Source organism: Triturus cristatus, chromosome 4_1 (assembly GCF_964204655.1).
Source record: "Triturus cristatus chromosome 4_1, aTriCri1.1, whole genome shotgun sequence".
NCBI lineage: Eukaryota > Metazoa > Chordata > Amphibia > Caudata > Salamandridae > Triturus > Triturus cristatus.
Genome location: NC_140585.1, coordinates 1,265,033,368 through 1,265,058,820, shown reverse-complemented (window position 1 = coordinate 1,265,058,820; position 25,453 = coordinate 1,265,033,368). Strand labels below are relative to the sequence as shown.

At 44.9% G+C, this 25,453-nt stretch overlaps 1 protein-coding gene across 1 annotated transcript in view; it reads left to right on the top strand.

Moving 5' to 3' along the window:
* Positions 1–20,363, top strand: part of ITGA5 (integrin subunit alpha 5) — a 285,403-nt gene extending 265,040 nt beyond the window's left edge. The window contains exon 30 of the mRNA XM_085654764.1: positions 15,250–20,363. Coding sequence (XP_085510890.1) covers positions 15,250–15,333 — 84 coding nt within the window. The 3' untranslated portion in view covers positions 15,334–20,363. The remainder of the gene's footprint in view (positions 1–15,249) is intronic.
* The last annotated feature ends 5,090 nt before the right edge of the window (positions 20,364–25,453 follow it).

Sequence of the window (25,453 nt, the reverse complement as noted above, 5' to 3'; positions counted from 1 at the left end):
TAAGAATGGTAAATCTCCTTTCCCCTAGGGCAACAAACTAGTCCTGGGAAGACAGTGAATGTCTTAATACTGCCCTCACACACTTTGCAGTGTCATGCTTCATCATAGGGTCACATCATACATCCAGGTGCAGACCAACACTCTGGATGGAGCACAATTTTTTTTAGAAGAATAGTGGTGAGGGTAGGGAAAATTTGGAGGAACACAAAACACAATGTAACAAACGTAAACAAAACTTGAAGGAAAATGGTTGACAGTTAACATCTGAGACCATGTGCTCTGGCAGCTAAAAACCCTCAGCTCGTACATTGCTTTACCTGAGTCAGGAAGTCAACTAAAATAGATAACACAAGCAGAGTGAAAAGACAAGCACCAGAGTACGGGAGAATTACAAAGGAGACTAAATGGACACCACAGCAAAAATGACGGTCGCTTATGCTAAGTAAAATATTACACATTTCCACAGACCCTTTTAGCATAAGCTCAGACATTTTCTTATGCTTTAAAAGGGGTACGATAAATGTCATGTATATTAATTAGCATTATATCGCTGACTTCTCGGTCTATTACTAAACGGGCATTTGCATTTTGGACATTAGTTTTAGATGGTAGACAAGTAGTACAAGTGGAAATACATAGGGAACAAAGCATTGGCCCGCATTGGACACACAAACAACAAGAGAAGAGAACAGCAATAATTATGATTAAGGCCGATCATTTTTTTAGACCCCATACGGAAAATATGCTCCAGAACCATCCAGCCCAAGTCCATGTTCCTGAGTCTTGATGTATCTCAGTAGCTATTTTGTGTAGTTTGGAGATGACTGCATATACAGAGGGTAAATTGTCCAGTGTGAATAAACAGCTGGATCCGATGATACAGCATGCTCCACCTCGATCAGCCAGAATAACATCTAGAGCAAGTCTTTTCTGCAAAGCAACCATGCGGATCGATGCTTGTTCTTCTGTCAAGTTCCCTAAGGCCGCAGTTGACTGATCACTGCTTCCATTGTACGGGTGAGGCGACGGACCAGCTTACTGTTCTGTACTGGGCCAACAAAGAAGAAGAATCCTCTGTTTAAATCTATATTGTTCCCATGTGGTCTGTCTGGTCGACTACATAGACATCGATTGCACGTTTTCACCTACTACCAGCATGGTGATCGAACAATTGCAAATCCTGATGGTTGCTTGGGGGGAGCTAAAAACACAGGTGGTAGAAGGAAGGTTATGTGACGGGTACCAGACCAGCCTGGATGTAGGAGGTAATATGCCTTAGTTCCACAGCCAAAATAAGTGTGACGTGATGCACGGAAGCTGCTTTGGCCTTTCGTAGAAATCTGCAACACTGTAGTACAGTTGCTGTGTCCCACTGGCACATCGCCTGCACTTTGTACACAAAGGGGGCCAGTGGTCATGGCAACAGAGGTAATAAGGGGTCCATTTTCTTAGCTGACCTAGAATTTGGATACACATAGTTTGTTGCTGCACTTCCATTACTATATTCTTCCATTTCTATAGCAGTTGCTTTTGCTTGTGGGTCTCCATCTTCGTTGGGGTAACAGACTTTGTTCATTAGAGGCATATAGAAGTTTGAACCAAGTTGGGCATGAGCCATTGTGAGAGAATGGCAGCGGTGACAACGGGATTCCTTTTATGTTCTGATGAGGAGGAATCTTGCCACAAACCCAACAGTTAGTAGCATTGCTTAGCTGGTGTGTCTGATGCAACATTTGAAGACATTAATTGTTTCTCAGATTTTGCTGGTATCCCTGTTCATGTTGCTGCAAATCAAAATGATGTTGCTCTTTTGCAGCAAGTGATGTAACAGTAATGTTAGGTAAGGAGGCTCCATGCATTACTTCCTCGGCTACCCACATTACAGTAGCGATAATGACAGCAGTCAAAGTCAGACCAAGGATGCAGATTGTACAGCCGTTGCAAGTTGTCGCAGCGATCTCCTTCTTCCTAGGCGAGCTAATTTTCATCGGCAAACCACAAAATAGATGGTACCCTAAGGTCCTGGGCAGGCGTTGGTTTCTTCACGAACGTTGAGACAAGTAGTCACTAAAATGCTTACCCCTCTTTGTAGTCAGTCTTTAACCACCCAGGACAGTGGCTCAAACAGTCTTTCTGTGATGAAGTGTCTTTGTTCCTGGATTAAAGCAGATATCTAGATGTACCAGGTATCGTGTGGTCCGGAAAGACTCTCATATGTTTTTCAGGTGACACAGCTCGTCCTCTTCGGTGACCAAAATGTCTCGATCTGTCAGCACAGCAGGGCTCATGAAGGAAGAGCTTCCCACACCTGCTGATAAATAGAAGACAAGCTGTCCGTTAACTGGGAGAAATAGTCACTTAACCTATCTGGGGCTGGTGCAGAACAAAGGGCTTGGCGTAACTGTTGGAAGGTGCTCTGGCACTCAGCAGTCCATGGGATGGGGCATCGGAGTGTCTTTGGTCAAAAGGGCCAACAAAGGTTTAATAATGTGCGAAAAACTGCCTACATAAAGAAGTGAGGCCAATCAGTGCACGAACATCCTTCTGAGTGCAGGGTACAGGTGTGTCTAGAATGGTCTGAATGCGGTCTGGTGTGAGTGCACATCCCTCCTTAGACAGGAATTTACCTAAATAGGTAACCTGCGGTCTACAAAATTGCAATTTCTTTCGCAAGACTTTGTGATGATGGGAGGCAAGAAATGATAACTAAGTGTTCCTTCTTCACACTAGGTATGGACACCAGAGCGGCATCCTCAATGATAAGACAGGATCTCTCAACCATTGGATAATTGTTATTTAAAATAACACGCACACCTTCCGGAGAACACCGTTTTGTAGCACAAAAATATTTAAGCATATCGATACCCACAATGTTGTCCGGCGTGTTAGGGGAAAGCAAAAATGAACCTGCTGTAGTGAATCTGTCAAGTCCAAATTCAAGTGGCTGTGAAAGCGGGCTAGGTGTAGGAGTCCCATCGAATCCTATTGATTATCATTGTGCCGTACAGGGGAGCCCTAGGAACCAATTTCTTAGACAGAGCACTACGGGTAGCTCCTGTATCAACCAGAAATCGATCAGTAGATCCCAAGACGTTTGCGTCAATATAGAGACCCATTTGATCTACTGGCACCTCAACCGGTTCCTCGCCCCATCCTCGGCATCCCTATGCATAATTGGAATCCGCAAGGGCATCAGCAGAATAATCAGACATCTGATATTGATTTAGTCTATCAAAAGTATTAAAGTAATTTGGTTCTTGTTCAACTGCTTCAAATCTGGGGCGAGCTCCTGTAACTCCCCTGTTTCCTGAATTCCGTGGGTGTCCTCTCATACTTCCCCTTCTCCGCTGATACTGCTGACCTCGCAAAAGAGGGCACTCAGAACGCTGATGCCCAGTCTCTCTACAATAAGCACACTGAACAGGGGACAAATTTGCTCAAGGGAGAGGGGGCACCCCAGGTGTATACATTGCACGTCCGCCTCGTCCACCTCCCCTAAATGCTGGACCATATATTTGAGCCAACATAACTTTAGTCTTTAATTCTTTAACCTTCTTATCCTCCCTGACTTTTGCTTCCTGTTCCTGTCGCTCATAATATTGGGCCATAGTCAAAAGAGAAACTGGGGAAGACGTAGTCCAAGAACTCTCACTGGCCTTTAAACAACTAGCTATTTCCGGTAACATATTAGAAACAAATTTATCGCCAAACAAATGCTTACCCGTATCATAGGCCAATGACTGACCACTAAAATCATGGCATGCTTCCTCAAACCTTGAAAAGAAATCAGAAACTGACTCATCCGTTTTCTGTTGACAGGACGCTAACGTAGTCCAATCGATTTTCTTAGGAGGTATGAGAGCCTTTAACTTAGTCACAATCGCTTTAGGAAGATCTAATATCTCCTTCTGAGGTTTCTGCGCAGGCTCCCTTTCCGAATCTATTTGTTCTAAATATTCCCAGGTATCACCATATGCTACATTGTCATCTATTTTACGTATCGTTCTCCACATATCATGAGGCAAAATAAGCCCGAAGAACATTTAATATCTGGCAAGGTCATAGTGCAGGAGCTAATGGCTCCTTCCACCTCCTTATAGAAGGTGGCAGGATTTTTCCGGGGGTTGGGCAAAGCAGCTTTAAGAGCCATCACGTCAGCTCTACTCCAAGGAGTGTAAACCCTATTGTATATAAAATATCCCTTTGCATCATCCGAAGTTTTATCATCATTGGTTCCCGCACCCTTCGGAGGAACATATAGGGGTGCAGCTTCACGCATAGGTTTTACAGTAACTGTAGTACTACTGGGTACAGCCTCTTCCACCGGAGCATCTACATTCTGTACTTGAGATTGAACTGCTTCTATACCTCTCTGTTTTCTAGCTAATTCTTGCTCCTTTCGTAAACTTAATGTTGCGTCTCTTATTTTAACCACTTGTCTAATATCAGATAAGGCTGAAAAAAGGAAAGTCCCATCTCTTAATGGTTTATAATCAGTATTTATATCCTTTGGCTCTAATTCCTGAGAAATTGGTCTATAATGAAATATTACCTCCCAAACTATTTTTTTTACACAATAAAATTGCTCTGTATTTTTCCACTGTTGAACCATAGTTGCAATGAGCGATGCAGCATGAGGTCGACGAGCCTCCTCCTTAGCAGCGGTTTTTAATTTATTTTTCTACTTTAGTCAAAGTAGAGCGAGTCTGTCGCCCATCTTGCTTATCTTGTTCTTTGTCGTCTGAAGACAAATGCACATCGTCAGAAACCTCATCAGGGGCACTTGGAGTGGGAAATTTATACCGGGGTGGGGGCGTTCTAATAGGATGCAGTCATCCTGACGTTTATTAAGTATGGGATAAATAGGGCGCCTAATAGGGTACTGGCCATTTACCTCTAATCGACATTCCCCATCTTTTTCTATTTTTTCCTTCTTTTCTTCATTTTTTAATTCTAGCGCTTTTTGATATATCGTTTTTCATTGTTCTTTTTCTGCTATAGCTTCTGCTCTCCGCTATCTTTCGTACTTCTTTCTCCCACATACGCACACAATCTAACATATCTTGTCTACTTTTTTTTTTAAATAAACACTGCTCTACATATTGAACCTTTTTAAAATCAAATGACCCCTTCACTGGCCATTGCAGATCAGAATCTTTGTGTATTTGTTCCACAGTGGACCGTACATTATGCAACAAATACCATTTTTGACATGCATATCTCTATTGGGTGTCCCCTCTATGGGAACCGGCTGGCTTTTTTTTCAAGTTTACTTTGGTACCACCAGAGCAGCAACACCACCTACGGAGTGTGATGAGAACAGGCATGTTTCATAAATATGTGTAAAATATTACCATTCCAAACAAATATTTCAAAGGAGAAAAATCTCCACATTACCGGGCTTCATACTTTGCAAAGATTGAATAACCAATCTAAACAAAAAGCCCAGGCTTAACAAATCAAGAGTGCCGCTTTAGCGACCTTACCAAACAGAAGTCTCCAACTCCCACCTGCCGATCTCTGGTCGACCTAACGGTCACTTCAAAATTGCGCCAAAGAAAACCCCAGTTAAGACCGGCCACCACCTGGAGGGTCAAATTGGGAAAACCGGAAAAGTCACGTCGGCCTGCAAAGACAAAGGTGTCCTCGTGCAGTGCGCTTCCTCAGTAAGATTTCGATCTTCCATCAAGACCACTACTTCGGACGGCCGCGTCTCCAATGGGGCCCCACGAGTCGGGCGCCAACTGTGGAAACGTACCTTTTTTAGGAGTACACTGGTGCAGGGTCACCCTCTTGTACAATTATCCAGAGACCAACAAAATAGAGATCAGCACTGGAGTTGGAATAAATAACCAGTTTATTAATCACTCATGAGTGGGACCACATCCTCACAGCACTCAAGTGCTGCATGAGGTAGTACACTGAAGTCACAGAACACAGGTCTTTTATACAGGTTTTCTGCACTGGAAGCATGTGAACAGAAATGGGAAGAACAAGTTTTAGAAATAGTTATCAGCAGACAAGGGCAGATGAATAACCACTTGGTCAGCAAAGTTGGAGGGAGAGCAGAAATACTTATGGCAGCAGTAAATGGTTGACAGTTAACATCTGAGACCAGGTGCTCTGGCAGCTACAAACCCTCAGCTCGTACATTGCTTTAGCTGAGTCAGGAAGTCCACTAAAATAGATAACATAAGCAGAGTGAAAAGACGAGCAACAGAGGACGGGAGAATTACGAAGGAAACGAAATGGACACCACAGCCAAAATGGCTGTCGCCTATGCCAAGTAAAATATTACACATTTCCACAGAGCAGCTATAATAATTTATGCAAATGACAGATCTAGCAATTGCACAAGCTTCTCTTGTGCCTTGCAGTAATTCATGCCATCATGGCATGGAGATCAGAGGGAGTGTCAGGTCTGAAGAAGCCCACAATCTATATGATCACTTGCATTACAAGGAGACTGGCACGCAAATCAAGTGAGTAAGCTACAATCTGCTCTTTCAAGCTTATTGTAACAGAAGTCTTGGAGGTGATTAGGAGCACCATAGAAATTGCACCAGGGCTCAAGAAACACTCTCCGTTCAGCATGAGGCCAGTTGGTCAAGCTGAAAATGTGGGACTTCGAGACTCCAAAACAGCCTTTAACCTCGAAATAATCAACAGTTGATGGGACTCCAAAGAGCCCCTGAGTTGAAACAAAAACACCATTGAGGGCAAATCTTTGCTCTCCAGCTTGACTTCAAAAGGGGATCAAGATCGTCGGAAGAAAAAAGAATAAAAGGGAAAGGATCTACCAATGCTGGAGTAAAAGAATTGCTCAGCGAGCAATGTCGTGTGGAAAATGTGGCTTGATGCCTAAATAGTGGTACTGCCACAGAATAAAACTGTTTCACAGCATACAAGGTACCCTCCAAGGCAATTGAGAAACGAACCTAGGAAGAAACCCCACCAGAATTTGAACCCCAAAGGGAACCCTGAGCCACAAGAACAGGTAAAGTTGTACAATTGATTCGACTATAATAGAGGAAAGAAAGAGGGCTTGTTCTACTGAACTAAAACTCTTGCAAAAACTCTTGCAACATGAAGTGCAAGACCTCCCGAACAAGAGGGCAGTAGAAGTACTGCGAGAGGAACGGAGTTGCCTTTACAACTCACTCCGTTCACTTCCTCATCCCCAAAGACGATCTGACTGCAAGATCAATAATGGACTTCAGATTCCTAAGAAATGTGTAAGGACACAGAAATTCAACATGACCATTCTGCACAAGGGTGACTATATGGGAAACTTCAGTCTCAAGTATGCCTACTTCTGCATTCCAGTTAACAGCAGCCTCAAGAAGTATCCTAGATTTGAGGTGGGGAACCCTTCTTGCTTGATTAAAGTCTTGGAACAAAGTCAGCACCAACAGTGTTAACAAAATGTTTTGCAGCGTGCATCTTTTCTGGATTCACATTCTTTTCATTATCCCGCCATCTATGGTTGAGTATGGAAAAATTTCCTGGAAGACTTTTTTGTTGCTGCAGTTATTTGTGGGCATTGAAAATGTGGGTATCAATGCTTTCTTGTGCGATGTCCGGCATATGCCCCGGAAATCTCTCTATGCAGTCACCATCTTCAGATTCTTTTTTCCGCCATTGAGTCTGGAAGCCTATGGGAGATCTCCAGAGTCAAGGAGTAAGGAATTGCAGGAAGAACGGTGTTTCCACAGAAAATCATTGTTGAGAAATGAGGATTGGTAGTGACCGAAAGGAAGAAGTGATCACTGAATACACCAAAAACCAAAGAAGAACTCCAAAGTGAGAAGACAGACTTAAGTAAAGCACATGGTTGGAAAATAAGAAAGGGGCATGAAGTATACTCTTTAGATTCTGCCCCAAGTGCCATCACAAATACACCCAGAAAGACAAACGAGGTCAGTAACCTCTGTCTCACCAAAGACCACAGCACAGAGGACTGTGTGGTGTGAGAAGAGTTTCTGCCCAAAACAATCAGGGCGCGGCAAAAACAGAGGTGGGCACCCTACATGATGGTATTGCCACAGAAATCAGGAGTCCCTAAAACGCCTAGGCCTGTCAAGTGATGACAAAGGCACCCTGGAAACAAAGTAGGACCAGGGGAAATAGCTGAAGCTTGTGTAGAATGTCGAGAGCCAAACCGACAAGAGCCTCAGTAAAGTGGCGAGGGAGGAACATAAACTAAAAGTAACCCATCAGGACTCTGAAATTTTCGATGTCAGAGTTAACTGTCCAAGGAGCCACACTTGTCCAAGACCAGGGACACCAATGGTGAAATCAAACCCTTGATGGCAGATTAAAGGCCTGAGCGGAAGATGGCAATGGGCAGATTGACGCCATCTGGGAAAACAAGCTTGACGCCATCTGCGAAAGTCTGCTCGATTCCATCTGCGAAGAAGGGAGCGATGGCGACTTCGAAAAACGAAACATCGAAAAGTTCCTCAACATCGTCTAGACAAAGCAAATAGCTCAAGGTAGAGAAGAAAATGAAGCATCTTGAAGCCAAGCCCCAATTAAAAAGAAGAGGGAATTCAGGTATTCACTACAGAGCTACAGAATTCCATTGAAAAGGCCAGTGGAAGTATAGAAAACAGAAGCTGGAACAGCGCGCTACCCAAAGTTAGAGGAGGAGTTCTTTAACCTGGAGTAAGAACAGCAAGGCCGCCTCTCATACAAGGGAGAAACAGATGACTGTCAAGATATCCATGCAGACTCACCAGACAAAGGCGTAGTCTTATCCATCAAGATCATCCCCACCAGACAACTTCAATGCTTACAATGCAGTAGTAAAAAGGGCTGCAGGCACCTACAGAGTGCAACTGGACAAAGAATTCAAACCATGTTTCCTCCTGGAGACACTGTTACCAGAACAGAAAAGAAAACCGTTTCTTCCAATGCCCTGAAGCATGTTAAAACTGAGGCAGAGAGGTATTCAAAGGGTCAGCTGCGGCTAAGGCAGTAACCCAAAGGATAGAGAAGAAGTACTGGTTATCATCAAGAGACACACCTTACATCAGGGGTAACGTGCCAGCATATTCCCTCATTGTGGCAATGGCACAGAAAAACACCAATACACCCATGTCTTCAGGACCACCTCCTGACAAGTAGAGCAAGAGAGTCCTGGTGGGGATGCCAACTCAAGGACTTACTAAATAGGTATGCTCACCAAAAGTGGGACAAAATGGAGGAGTTGATGGAACATCTTCCATATGATTCAAAAAGAGAACAAACAATGTAGCATAAGGCAATTGTCAACACATGTCAGAAATCTGCCCTGAATAAGGCAGCCACAGCCGGTAGACCGCTATGCATGGCCACAACCATGCGCAGACACGCTTGGCTGAGAATCTCCAGATTTATGCTAGAGGTCCAGTCATCCATCAATATACCTTTCACAGGAGATAACCTATATGGAGAGGTAGTAGACAAAGCACTTAAGCACATGAAAAAGGACTAGAAGACCGCCAAGGCATAGTGGGCCCTTCAGTACAAGGGTAACTCTTGGGGAGGCATGGTCCACAAAAAGAGAGCAACCCCATCCAAGGAAATCATGCAATGACACACACCCCACACAGACTTCAGCAGCCAGCCAAGAAAACACACTGCCGCCCCCTCACTCACCCCCCCCCCCCACACACACACACACACACACACACACACACACACACACACACAACGGCAGTACCAAGCTCAAGCCTATCGTTATGCGGAAGAGCTGGGAAAGCTAGAATTGAGGTGACTGCCCACAAACAACCCTTCAAAGAGGTCACCAATAGGAGGAAAAATTAGTATTTTTACACGATTGGGAGAGAATTACCTCCAACAAATGGATGCAAAATATTTATAAAATAAGACAATTGCATTGAGTTAAAGTCCCCTCCAACAAGGCAGCCAAGGCTAAGGAAGATAAAGATAAATAAAGAACAAGGTCTACAACAGGAAGTGGTAAAGTTAAGCAAAGAAGCTTTAGAATTAGTTCCCCAGGAGTTAAGACTCAAAGGAGTACACACACACTACTTCATGGTCCCATAATCAGACAAAACATTAAGACCAATACTGGACCTAAGGTCGTTAAACTACGAGAAGTCATCTCAGATCCCAGACAAGAAGAAAACATTCCTTGGCCAATCGTGAATTCCCAGACAGCCAAAGCGAGACCACGGAACAAGAGGATCGAAGCAATCTTAGAGCAGAGTCACCTTTATCAGAAGGGGTAACGTTGGACGATGGGAGCAGTGGGGAAAATGACCATGGTGGATTCCTGCATTCCCCTGATACTGCATGCAAGACTACACACTAGACCAATATCATAATGGGTCCAGCAGTAGTTGGCATAATCAACTGGGAGTTGGAACGATCTAGTGGTTGTTAAATCAAGGTTTGAAAAGATATACAATGGTGGAACTGCAAGACACTAACAGTGGGGAAACCATTCAAACCACAAATTCCCTCCATGACATCACAACAGGTGCATCCCGCATGGGATGGGGAGCTTACGTGGGCATGTTGAATGTCAGCGGTATACGGAGCCCCAAAGAAGCAATGCAATACAAAAATGTGTTGGAGATCAACAGTTTTTCTGGCACTGAAGGCCTTCCACAAACATTTGACAGGAAGGACGGTCACGGTCTTAACTCAGACTGACAACACAACAATGCATTGCTTGAACAAATAAGGCGGGACAAGATCCTACTCGCTATCAACCCTTACTTAGGACATGTGGAGATGGGCAATAGTGAACAGGGTATCAATAGAAGCAATGCATCCACCAGGAAAAGAACACACAGAAATGGACAGGCTATGCAGGAAGGCAAACCCCATACGCCAGTTGGAACTAAAACAAAAAGTTTTAGAAGATCTTCCAGATCTATGGACCCCACAAGTAGACCTTTTCTCAACACACAAGAAGGCGTAATGCCAAAACTTCGCATCCAGGTTCTATCACCCAGAGTCGCTGGGTAATGTCCGGTCAATAAATTGGTCACCAGCTCATGCCTAAAGCCACTGTGAGATGGGTAATGTATTACAGTCTATGCATAGCATATGTATCTGCAGCCAACACATGCTACCAATGGAGTATATTACTTACTGTGTAAGCATCTATTTGTAGACTGTAGTGATGCAGGTTTACATGCACCCTCCCCAGCAGATATTAGATAGTGAGAAGAATACACACAAATACAGCATGATCAACAGCAAATGCGAACTTAGACTATATTCTCACTCTGTATGTAGCAAGGGGAAATAAACATTAACAAAGGAGCTGTTCTACATGTGCAATACCTCAAGGGGGTTTTATGACAAGAGGCATGCGTGGCTAAACCATGCATGCCTCCACAAGGCTTCCCGAACAACGAATGCATCTTAACAGTGCATGTCTTTACCATGCAATTTCGTGGTAAAAGCATGACTGGTAAAGGGATATATTTGGTAAAGATCACACCCCGGCCACCCTGCACCCTAAAAACATCCAGGCCCCCTGCCCCGAGTCCTAAAAGCGCAACCACCCCACAAAGCCCTGAAAACAACCTCAACCCCCTACTCCTAAAAACTATCCCCACCCTGAAACCCCCCCCCCCTCCCCAAACTTACCAGACCATGTCCACATCTCACGATCCTTCCTCTCCATGTGCCTACCCGGCCATGCATCTAGACATTGCACTGCCTTAACCACACACATGCATGGTTAAGGCAAGCATGCTTCCGGGGAAATGGCACGCATGGCTCAGCCCACTTTACAAAGGGAAACAAAGAGCATTAAATTTCCTTGAGGAATACCAACTTGCAGAGTCCGGGCACAACACTAGATGGCAGGAGTATACATACCATGGGAATCTGCAACACTACACACTAACAATATATGCTTTTCTCGACATCCATACAAAAAGGGAATGCTAGGTGGGCTTGGAGGTTCTGAGACTACTTTTTGCAACAGATACTTTTCACCCCATCATCCTGCAATGGTTAAAACTGCTATGTAATCTGCACAGCATGTGAATCCAGAAAAGATTCAGCCTGCAAAATGAAATGCATTTTACCCGTAACAGTAGTTTTACAGCTTGAAACATTTCTAGTTTCACATGCTACCCACCCACCTCCCTGTGAATGACGTACGCAAAAATGCAGATGCTCAGATTAAGTAGTTGCATGCAGTGAGACACCACATCCAGTGGAAAAAGAACCTAAAGGTGGCAATCATGTACTGGGGCACATTGTCGACTTATGCTCAGTGTCAAGTGGACTGGCACAGCTCACCTCTGATGGACACCCATACAAAATAAAGAAGAGCAAATTTAGATCATTCTGGACCCAACCACTGGATTGCAGAATAATGTACAGCATGTGAATCCAGAAATACTTCAATACTATTGTTGCAGGTAAGTAAGAACATACATTAGCATCCAACAGAACATCTTTCACACAACCTATAATAAACTTCAAACATAGCTCATATATGTCCCACAGTCTATCATAGTACTGATATTGCACACTACAGAACAGGATACCACCACCAAAATCTCTAAAGGCTATCAACCCAAGACAATGCCCAAGTAATGGGTAGAGCCCTCCAACCTTATCCCTTAAATATGACAATCAAACATCCACAGCTTAACGAGGCATATATAGCCATCAAACCAAGACCATACCCTGTGCATTTCACAGGCGGACTCGAGACTTGCTTGGTAAAAAGTCGCCAGACTGCTGTGGCAGAATGGTCCCTTCTACAAATGCTGCAACAGAATACAGAAGCTTAGGTGGTAATTGTGTTTGTTCTGCCCTAAAGAGATTAAAAATCCTGCTGCCTGTAGAGGTTGTACTCAGAAGCGACTGCTACGGACCAGGGGTGGTGGGGCGGGGGACAGAGGAAGGGTAGGGAAATTATAATTAAAAACAATGTACTTGCCTTTTCTCCGCTGACCATGGCTGCCGCCTCTTCATTCTCTGCCCTCCTCTCCACTCTGCAGGAAGCACCTAGCTTGCCATAATTCCCTGGCCAATCACAACGCTGCATTAGCAGCATTGCGGTTGGTCTGAGTGCCACGATTCGGTGCTCAGACAGGGACTGGTAGGCTTTGCATGTTCTCCACCAAGGCTATAATGTAGCCTAAGTGGAGAATATGCAAAGTGTGCATGCCGCGTTGGCCGGCCCGATAGGCCTGGTCAAAGCGTCATTTGCACTTTAGGTGCAGTCAGCAGTCCTTACCCTGTGACACGTGGGGAGCCCAAGCACCCCCCCCCCCCCCCCCCCCCCCGGCCCCAGCTTCACCTGAGTGCTGAATGCAATAACGAACTTTATCATTTTAATTTTTGCATTTGGCTTGCAGCTGAAGCAGTGGGGCAACGCTCCTCCGCCTTCGCAGAGGAGCAGGCACTGGTTGTTCGAACGCAGAGCCTACAAGCTAAGAGTGTACAGAATATAAGTAATAGACCAGTGAGGGAGAGCTTCCTGTATAGTTTTCAGTGACGGGCGGTATAGAGAAAAGTGAGCCAAAATTAGCACATTGTAGTTTATTGTAACATGACATACGAGAGGTGAATACTCCCTGATCAGCCAACCCATCGGGCTCACAGCAGCAAATTTACATTTCATTGTATGGATGGCAAACCAGTATCTCTAACTTTAAAGCCACCTGGATTGGAAACGCTCATTGCATCCAGGAGTTGGCCTCCAAGGTAGGTTATGGAAATAAGAAAGATTGGGCTGGTGACTAGAGACTGGTGATACTACAGACTGTGGAGTACCTATTGCATCTTTGCAGTGTTTGCATTTATTTGAGGTCAGATTTTCAGTCCATTTTAGTTTTTAAAAAGTCTTCATTGTACCACTAGATGGGAGCATTTCCATACAAATGAGATGATGACCAGAGCCTCTTCTGGCTTTGATTGTTGTGAGCATGAACAGCTTTTACTTTACCTAACTATAACTAAGTTTAATGACCTGATGATTCACCCCTTTCTCCAAACAGCACACTCATTTAGTAAAGCATCAGATCACCTCAACGCTTTCCACGCCCCACTGCTATTTCAGTATGTGGTGTGACAGAAAAAACTCCTCCTCAGACACTAGTCGGTTATTGAATTCTGCTGAGTGACGCGTGCAGCCCGTCCTCGGTCTGTGACGGGAGGTACCCATATTACTCCGCGGTCTATGATACCCTTAATTGTGAGACGCGGTGAGTCCACCCTTCGCCACAGTCCTGTAACTCCAATACAAGGCGTGAGCGCGCAGCCCTGCCCCTTTCCCAAGTCCCTCCCAGTTAAGAGACCGTGATAATCCGACGAAACGTCAAGCTGCAGAAAGCCATCAATCTTCAGTCTTTCTGTTCTGATATGATGTCACGGGCACACTCACCAGAGGCGCAACTAGAGCCAAATTTCGGGGGGGGGGGGGGGCTGAGCAAAAATTTCGGGGGGGGGGGGGGGGGGCTGAGTGGAGCTGCAGAGGCTCTTAGAAGGGGTGAAACAACTGCAAGGCCTCATTAACATGCAAATGGTCTTTTAAAGACCTGTGAAGTGCTCGGGTGCGGCTGCTTTTTTGCCCGGGAATCTGTCTCATCCCGGGCTGCCACACACGACGTGGGGGGGGGGGGGGGGGGGCTGAAGCCCTTTGAGTCCGCGCGCCTGACACTCACCCTGGCCAATAAATAATGTCATGTCGCTGTAACATTATCCCCAAACTTCCATACAGGCTGGTAAGTTCCTTTGCGACACGAAAATGTCACTCTTCAGGTTCAATTTCACAGTACACATTGAGAATGGACAACCTTTCCTACCTTACAGCCGCTACTGGTCTGTTATATGTGATGGGCGCACCCTCCTTTTCACCATCTCTACTGTCCCCTCTCTTCCACTATGACTTGAAAAGTGCACCCCACCCTTCCACGAGCCCCCTGCCGTCACCAAATGAAGTGGTCACCAATCAGTCCTACATCACAAGCATGAAACCGAAACGGGGACCTACAAGATGGCGTGTAATACTCGTATTCCTACATCAGATGGCAGCAGAGTGCACAGCATGAACATTATTAATACTATTCTATGCTGGAAATTGTGTGCTACTTGTAAGGGATGTTTTTCATCCTTTACAATAATACTGTCGCTACAGAACCCTCAATTTATCGCAAGCCCTCTGTTCTTTTGCCCTGCAGAAGAAATTAATTTTGAGGGATACGTCTTTAGCTGTTCTTGCAGCATCTAATGATTTGTTCTCCTTTTGTTTTCCTGTAGGTGGGCTTCTTCAAGCGCTCCCTGCCCTACGGAACCGCCATGGAGAAGGCAGAACTTAAGCCCCAGGCTACATCCGAGGCCTAGAGCGAGGCCTGCCCCTGTGTTATTGTGTTGCCAAAGATGCCTTAAAACCGAGCAGATGAGACGACGCCAATGATCCAAACCGAACTGGGACAGAGGGAGCCACGTTGGTTCCTGCCTGTTTCTAATCCCCCTGTGGGGGAACCACTGGGCCCCCAAAAGGTGGAAAGAAACTAAACAATTTTGACTGCAGCATTTGGGTCGCTGATTTTATTTATGCCGTGGGGAACTTGACGCCTCTTATCGAAGTGAACTGCTGTGCAGAAAGCCAGACATTCTGAACCGAGAGGCTGTCTGTGCCCCCTCACGTCCCACCCCGTTTCCCTCATACAATCTACATTTCCACGCTGAGCCGGAAGAGTTTCCGTAGATGAATCCGAAGAAAGCCTCCGAGCAACGAGCTGCTGGCCCCAGTTGGCAGCGTTCCTTTATAAACCAGCAGCCCCCCAATGGCGGGGCGCCGACGGACAGCAGCACTGTATGGAATGTTCCAGGCTGTTCCTCAGCTGCTCAGAGCGAGCGCGGTGACGTCAGCTACCTGAAGTCTCGACGTGGAGACTGTTAAGCACAAGTGAAGTGTTATCCTGACGGTCTGCGGACCAATATTCTCTGTAGGTTTTTCTTTGGGTGTTTTGATGTGGGAAAATTACTTTTTCAGCTGAGGTCTCCAATTGCGGAACTACAATCCTGTGTTTGATGGTCACAGCAGAGTTCTTCCGCTTAGAGGTCTGTCCACACAGAGGGGACATCCTTGCAGAACTCTGGGCTGGTGAATGGTGGTGTGGTCTTGGATATTCCAACATTCAGGACACTTGGTTTCTGATCGAATTCTCAGAGTGCCTGTTGGTATTATGTAGCATCTGCTGAAATGGGGCGCGAGGCAGTGTAGGGTGAACAGTCTCCTGCAACGCCTGCAGCATTTAGTTGAGATGGCGTCGTGGCTGTTCTGTGTGGATATGTTTTCTGGCGTTTTGTATTATGGGCGTTGAATGCAGGTGAGCTACTGCTTGCAAGTCTGGGGCTATGGCAGTCTTGTTGCATGTGGCCACTTTATCTGTCACATGATGCTGCAACTGTTGAGCATCAGACCCACCACCCCCCGCCCCCCCCCCCCCTTTCGCAGGGGCTGTGGTTCATATTCTTTCTTCGCAACTCTGCTTACAGAATACTTTGAAACGTCGGTCTGCAGATGAATGTGCAGGCGTTACCAGACTTTGGGCGAGAACCAAGATGAGCTTTCATCAGGTGTCTATCGTATTTATGGAAATATATAGTATGATTTGCCCCGCCCCTTAAACTGCATTATTCCCACCGATTGTCATTCATATGTTGCCTTGTATGCATCTTGGCGCGCTCCTTCGGATTGCTAAATTCAGGCCTTTAAATGAGTAGAATTTTAAGACCAGTTCTATAGTGGCTGAAAAAGGCTTATGATCTGTGCAGCTCCTACTATCGGTTTCGTCTTGCACCTGGAATGCCTTAAAATAGCCTTCTTCCACTCAGACTCAAACTACTTTTCTTTTCTTGGTAGAGTTCATTGTAGCAAGACCCTGCGGAGCCCTCTGTCCCCTGGCAGTCTTTCTTGCTAAGTGTATTAGATCTGTGCAAAACTGATGCAACGTGCTTAGCTTACCAGCGAAGCATAGGAGTGCAGCGGCATCGAAAGGCATGTTTTATTTTATTAATGCAAGAAGGTTAACGGGGGAAGGAAAAAAAAAACACCAAATTAAGTGAGCTTTAAAAGTTCATGGGCTGTTGACCACTTGATGTGTTCTTTTGCCTGGCTCTTTTTCTTCTGATCTGTTTTCACAGAGCCGCCAGCCTTGCTTTACTCTTGAGAATGTATGAGTGAGTAATGTACCATTTAACAGTGGCAGATTCAGAGTGTGGAATGTACCATTCAAACAGTGACCGACTCAGAGTAGAACTTCAAGGACTAGACAGAGTTTCCCCGCGGCATGGAGTGTGGTTGCGGCAATCTTCCAAAGCGGGTTGTTTAACTGGCCTTTCATGACAGGGTGGTGGGAGTCCGACCTTTCAATAAACATGTTTAGACTGGTAGGATGACCGCTGTCTGTATACAGTGCAATAGACATGGCCAGGGCAGGTCAGTGCGCTGAAGTTGGAAATCGCTACTACTGTGGTTTTACTTGAATACTACTGGGTGTTGTCTCTTCGGTATGTCCCAATTTTCAGGCTATTTTTTGGCAGGATTGACGAACCCTTCAGTCCAATGTGAAGAGCTATTTGAATATATATTTTTTAAAAACTTTATTAAAAGTTGTGTTAAAGGTGCTGTGTACCCTCGTAGCAGGTTTCCATTCTCCATTCCTTTCCAGTATCAACATCATTAGGCAGTCCTTGTAGCGAGAAACTGAGCTCCACCTGACATGTAGGACCCTGGTATCGCTTTTTATTCAGGTTGGTGTGGCATTTGGGCCACGTTGTAGATTGTTCACACATCCATTCTGGGAGATGTAGTCCTGGATTGGCCATGGATGCTGGAATGGTGTACATATGACAGTACACAATGGGGATTTCAAAACACTCAGCGAAAATGAAAGAATGAAACTTAGCTATAGAAATCTACTTGAGTAATAGCCTAGCCTTTGACATGAAGTCCATCTCGATCTTTTTAAAAAAACTTGTGAAATTTCAAATAGCAGACGTTTTTTTAATGAATCTCAAAGAAGGTGGCCTTTCCTCTAGTTATGAACTCATTTTTTGTGAGGGTTTATACTGCCATTTCTCCAGCTCTCCGATGGGAGGTTTAGTAATAAGATACACATTGGCTTGGACATTCAAAAATCAATTTTAAATTATTCATACCAAAGGATTATATAAAAAACAAAAATCTCATCTGAAACGCCTATACCCATCCACTTTCTCATTGCAATATTTTAGTACAGCAGAGGAATGAGTGTTAATGCAATTTCTTGTAATATGTGTTCAGTGTCTGATTCTTTATCAAGTAGCACCACAAAAAGTTGCTGTGGCAAAGGCTGGTGTGATACATGAGATAACAAGAGTTTCACAGTTGCAAAGGCTGTCCAGATCAATTGGCCACAGAGGCGGTGAATTAAAAAACGACTATAATCTGATTGTTTGGCTTTCTTTTTACAACCTAAAGTGTAATCGAGGAGGCAAGATAGATATCCTAATTCTAAAAACACCCCTCTTAATGGAATTTTAGTGCCCCAGATTTTAAAGGGAGTGAGTGCAGTGTGTGACACCAAGCAGGCTCCCTAGCCCTTCCTGTGGACCATCACACTGGTAGATATTAGTGCAGTTAAATAGGGGCCACTGGATTTTACAGACATGTCTCCTTACAGCCTGGGACTTTCTGGTCCCATCATCCCTATAAAGTTGATGGCTCAAGCAGAATGGTATTGATGTTATCCCTATTGGTTGAGTGCTCTAGTCACCCCGTATATAATTCTGACAGTTTTAGGCAAAAGTTATGTTTGTGGTGGGAGTATGCTATGGGCAGAGATCCTCCAAGAATGTTAGGGGCCTTTGAGTGGCAAGGAGCGGAGCACACAAGACTTGCAAGAACTTGGTGAATTATTTTCCAACACATTTTTTTCCATTATGATTTTTGAGACTTTTCTTTGTGCCTAGTTGTGTTTATTTAAGTTGCAGATCTTTCATTTCTATTTGTATTGTCTTTTAAATGCCAAAGACTGCAGGGACATTAAAGCCATTTCTATTCCTCCAAAAGTCCGATTTAAGTTTTTGACCTAAATGTAAAAATTGAGCACTGATTGAGAGTGGTGGTCCTGGAACGCTACTCCACGGATAGAAGAAAAAAATAAAGAAAAAACTGATGTCCTCACATGTGGATACAGATAGGGTTTTAATTTAAAATGTGTTGCACGTGCAATATTGTTATGGAATTTTATTGTATTTCTTACATTGTGTTTCTCTTGCTTATGATGCTAAATGATTGGCTAATTTGATACCATTAGTTTCCTCGGTTGTCATTATCAAAACTCTGTTCCTATTGTGTTTGTTGTGATGGTGAACAACAAAAAAGACTTTAGTTTATCATGCATTCTGAGTAGTTTTATCTTGCTTGTCATAACTCAAAACTAATTTTTCTGGAGAAAGTTTGGTACAGCACATTGCAACATTACCTCTTGAGGGCCTAATGAAACGTGTAATTGCCATTTGTTCAATCAATGTGCCATTTATTTGACTAAATGTTTTTAAGGTCCGTTATACATCAACTAAAGTGTCTATGTAGTGAACCGTTGAAGCAATAGATCCTGTTTTTCGGTTTTTTTCCCTTAGGGTCCCCATTCTAAAATAAGTACAGGAACTTGAACCTTATTTAATGCGTCTCATGGATGGCCATTAGTTCCCGTTAGTTACCTCTGCTTCAATTGTGTTTTAGGTCTTATCAGCTTGTGCAGAACTCTTGCTGAAGGGCCATGGGGGCTATCGGAGAGCTAACAGCTCTGATAGACTGCATGGTCAGCACTCCTCAGGTAGCCACAGTGGCAGGCCCTTAATGGTGCTAAAGGTGCTGTGTTAGAGCTACATTCAGAAATGGGGGTCCTGCTGCTGTGTAGAGGCCTGTCTTTGTTGAGCAGCTTGCCTGTTTTCGAATCCCTTTTAAATTTATCTATTTGAAACCAGGTATCAATTTAGCCAAGTGTAGCCTTGTGTGTGTTTGTTCTGCTTCTAAATGACAGTGGAATTGTATGTATGTTCATTTACGTCAACATTTGAAGTTGTGCTTGCTCTGCTCTCCAGGCAGTTTCCTGGTCAGCGTTCTATGCGCTTCTCCCATATTGGGTGATGTTTCTTTTCTTGTAATTCTTAATTTTGCTGTCATGTTTTTTATTTTATTTTTTATTTCTAAATGTTTAATTGTTTCACTGTTAAGAACTGGTGAATATGAGGGGTTGGCGGGAAGTTCATGGATGCAGAGGGTTGAAGGATACCAGCAATCTGCTACTAGTGTTCTGTAAGTGTCCTGTCAACCCATGTGATTTGAAGGAAGTTGTAATAAAACTGTTGAAGGAAAAGCCATGTGTCTCTTTGGTTTGCTAAATTGTTGTTCTGCATTTGAGGTTTAATGTGTCCCTTGATCCAGTATGTAATAATTCAATAATCTTTTGCAGTGGTCTTTTTTTCAAGGGTCTGTTAGAGTATGCTCTAGTGACCGTTCTGAAGCTATATATTTTTTTCTAAATAAGATTTATTTATGCCATTGGACTTGTGAGTGTGTAATCCAGTGCTGTTACTAGTGATTTTCACCAGAATTCCAGTGTCTCTTATGTTTTCTTTTTGCTCAAGTCTGATTCTTCACGTGTTGATAGTGTAGCGTGGGGCATCAGTCTTCACAAGTACCAGGTCGCATTACACATACCTTCTGAGGGAGCTCGGTTCCACTTTCTAGACATACTGTGGAACCCCTTTGCTGATGTCTCTTTTCTGTCTGCTCGGGAGTGTGGCGATGAAAAAATTATCGTTGGCCAATTAGACATTCCGGTTCGAATAAACCATGACTCTGAAGAATCACAGACACCCAATTCAAAGTTAGTTTATTACAAGGCCAAGAACAACTGGACGTACAAACATCTCAGAATGAGCGTGTAGAAATACTTAGGAACTAATACAAAGCCAAACCTACGGGTAAAGTTAAGACGATGCAGCATACGTAGAATGACCAATACGAGAATCTGGACCAGCAAAATCTGTTCATACCGTGTAAGCCTGTTATTAGTCAAGTGCTGTTTTGTTCTGTTAATCAGGAGCTCAACTGAGTGTGGAACAAACAGTAAGGGGATGACCCATCACAATACTTTAACATCTTTCAATGCTGACACCAGTTGCCGCAACATACTTGAGACATCCAGGTAATGCTGAAGCTATAGGGTCTACTGTAGCTGAGAAGTAATCCACTGGCCTATGGACACCCCCATGTACCTGGGTGAGTACACACACTGCACAACCCTCTCTCTTACAACAGAATAACAAAAATACCTTGTAATTGGGCATTCCTAGAGCTGGGGCGTGACACAGGCTTTCTCTCGGCTCCAAGAAGGCCACCAAGCAATCATTATCCCATGGTACCGGTTCACTCACATCCTTGTGGGTCAATCTCTCCAAGGGCTTCGCCTTCAACGAGAAGTTGGGAATCCACTGTTGGCAGTAGCCAACCATTCCCAAAAACATTCTGACTGCCTTCTGTGTGGTACGCAGATTCATTTTCATGATCACCTCCATACGGTCTGGTGACACCTTTATCTTGCCTTTTTCAATGCGATGACCCAAATACTGAACACCAGGCAAGCAGTACTGAAGTTTGCTCGGGGACACCTTGTGTCCATTCTCTGCCAAGTGATTTAATAGAGCAATGGTATCATCCCTACAAGCCTCCTCGGTCTCTGACGCAATCAGAAGGTCATCAATGTACTTCACATGCACTGAACATTTAGGCAGCACCAAGCTCTCAAGATTCTTGTTCAATATCTGGTTAAAGGTAGGTGGAATACAACACCATGTTAACACATGGTTCTCTAGCTAGAAAGCGAATTAAAAATTGCTTTCCTCATGTAAGGGTATTGAAAAGAAAGCTTGACACAAATCAATCACTGTAAACCATTTGTCTTCGCAAGGAATTTGAAGTAGGATAACCGATGGATTTGGTAACACAGGACAACATGGAATCACAATTGCGTTGGCCCTTCGCGGGTCCTGCACAATCCTGTACTTTCCACTTGGCTTTTGTAACCCCATTATAGGCGAATTACACAAACTTCCCATGATCTCCTTTAGGATGCCCTGCACAATCATGAACTCAATCACTGGTGTAATTCCTGCCACCATTTCCAGTGTCAGGTTGTACTGAGGCGTTCTTGGGAATTCAGCATCTGGCTTAGTCTGTATATGGACTGGCTCAGCCCCTCTGATCAGTCCTATCTCCTCTTTCGTGAAGTTCCACACTGCAGGAGGGACTGTCTCTCAGATCATATGGCATTTTATCCACAGTTAGCACAGAGTACATGTCTACACAATGATTTTGATTCGCCAATTTGAATGCAATGTCATCGTCATTAGTCTGCAATTCCACTCCTTTGAGCGTACAATAGATGGTACAGTTCAACTTACACAAGGTCTGGTCCCAACAAACAGAATGGACTTGAATTGCACACCGGTGTCGCTCCTATAATGTTCCTATTCTCACAGGTATCTCATCTGTCAACTGCTTTGTCATTCTCCTATTGACAACTCCTACAACTTGGATTGATTGTTCCTAGAGAGGTAGGTCTGGAACTAATGCAGATCTCGCAGTAGAACAGGTAGCACCAGTATCAATCAAGAATGTAATGGGATGACTATCTACATCCACCTCCACATACGGTCCACCCCCACCCCCGGCACTGTCATTGCAACGAGTCTGGATCATATCCATCCAAAGTCTCCATGAAGGGTATTTGATGATAAGCTCGATTACCCTTTGAAATTCTCAGAGGTTTGGGTACCTGCACTAGCCTATTACCCCCCTGCCTCATTTACGGATCTTGGTCTCGTTACAGTGTTAATAACATCAGGCACCTGTATACCTTCATCCCGAAACTGATTCGCCAGATTTGCTCTACACTCGTGCTTCCAATGCACAATTTTCTGACAATGACAGGCAGTGGTTCTCTTCCCCTAGCTTGGGATCTGTTCATTTCAGTTTTCCCTGTCTTGTGTGATTCGATGCATTCAGAGTCCCTCCTTGATTATTCCCCTGATTCCGGCCTAATGTTCCTCCATTTGTCTGCGCCTGTTCTACTATGTTCACATTCCTCATCTGGACCAGCATTCGTTTGTTCTTCATTTTCCTGTGCTTAGAATCCACCTCATCGCTACAGTGTCTGGCATACCATAGGATTTCGTCCACTGACTTGTTTTGCCAGCAGATTAGATGTTGCTGAATCATGACACTAATCTCTGGTCTCCATCCCAGCACAAACTTGGATACAATCTGTACACATCTTTTGGGTCTAAAGGATCCAACCCACTGTACTTCTTAAAGGCTTGCAACAGCCTTTCATAATAAGCATGTACCGATTCCTTAGGCTCTTGGGTGGTTCAATCTATCTTAACCCAATCGATATCTTGTGGGGCAATCTTAGACTGTAACCATGTAATTACCTGTTCAAACTTTTTCATGGCCAACGGTGAAGGACCATGTGTTATGGCGTCTCTCTGGTTCCGTGGAAGGCCTATCAATAATGATTATACAAGCAGACCACAAGTCACTAGGGACCACAATGTCGTACAGCGTATACATATCAATACTCGGCACCTTTGAAATCTTTACGAAGCAATCAACTTGCTTATAACATTTTCTTAGGTTTCTCCCTCAGCCAAGGAAAATGATTTGTGAACACTGCCAAATCACCACTGCTCCAAGGCACATGCAAATACCCTCGGCTTGGTACCTGTCACCGTCCACAGATGCAAAGGACTCGGATGTGTGATAGGGGTTCTTTAATAGGCTCAAGACAAGACGATTACAATAGTTGTTTTGTCTTCCTGTAGCTCCGGGATGCTTCCTTGGTTCCTCTTCTGGGTTCTTGGGCTGCTACCGGTCGTCGGGGCTCTTTGTGGGGCAGGTATCTCCGGGCTTCCCCTCGGTGCAAAAAGAAAAGGACAGGCAGTTAGTGTCTCAGTTTTACGGCTCTTCTGGCCCTATCCTGCCTGCTTCTACTCAGGGATACCTCTCCCTAATTACTATGACGTGGCTGTGCTCCCAGGAGGTCACTCCCCTTTCCCCCCCCCTTACTCTGGGCCCTTGCTTCAGGAACCTCTCAACGGGGTATATACGGGTGAGCTTTCCCCTTCTCTTGCCTCTATGGTTAGGCTTCTCTTTGTTCTGGGCTGTTGATGTGGGTGCTCGGCGTTATCCTCTCTCGTGAGCCCGGGCTGTCCAAACCCACCCAACTACAGGCCCGAGAATCCCGCCTCCCTTGACCACCACCCGAAAAAGGACCTCCCTGTGCTCCCCACTACTCGCCTGAAACCGGAGCCCCGTGACAGGGACCCGGCCGCCTCGTCCTGAGCGTCCTCCTCTGGGTTCGCCGGAGCCCTCGTTTCCGTCTCCTCGCCTCTTCTACCCGACGTGCTCCTGCTGGTCTTCTCCTCGTTCGCCTCCCTGCTGCTTCCGTTCTCCTCTCCGCGTTCCTCTGTCTCCTCGCCGTCGGTGTGTCTCTCCGTCTCTCGCTCGTCTCCTCCTCCGTCTCGCTCTTCCGGGTTCTTGTGCTCGCTGTGGCTCCGCCCACCACCCGAAGGCAGTGTCAGCACCAGTTAGGATGCCGGAATGCATGCTGGAGTGCCCCCGGGGCACTCCGGGTGTCGATCCTATCCCGTGTCGTCACAGTACCTTTCGCAATGGGTAAGCTTCCACACTGGTATACCTCCACCTGGCGGAGGTGTTTCCCCTGTCATCTTCCTAAGATTCTTCTTCAACCATCTTTCTTCCCACCCATTTATCAAGCATGCTACTAGAGCGTATCCGTATTACCGGCTCTCGAATGTGTCACTTCAACCCTATGACCCTTTTCACTTCTACTTCCTGATCAGTGCAAGTCAACCTATGATTTCCATGTGGCATTTTTGTCTTAGACAAATCCACATCATACTTTTGAACTAATCCTGTCAATTTCTCATGTGCTCGCCTTGCGAGTGACATCCTTTGCTACAAATAACAATTCATCCTGTTTATAAAGTTCTGTTCTTTCTAAAGACAAGCTTCCACTGATTATCTCATCCACTTCTGGTTTTAGACTCCCCACAGCTAACAACTTTGCCTTTATTGCAGCTTTAATCGTTCCCCGATTTGAGACTCTACTCTGTCCTTCCTTTTCACCACTCTGCTTCCTTTGTCGACCCTCTGAGGCTGTAGACTGCAAGACACTCTGATCTCCTGAAGCTCCCTGATCTGTACCTACCTCCGATATCTTTCCCATAGGTCCTCTAACTGGAGCTTCCCACATTCTCAAATCTGAATTCGAATTTGCCAGTGACACTGATCATATTGTACTAGACTCAATACGCACCCTCGGAGTCTCCGGTTGCTGGCAGTGGGCTACTAGCTTCTGCAGGCACCAAAAATGACAGT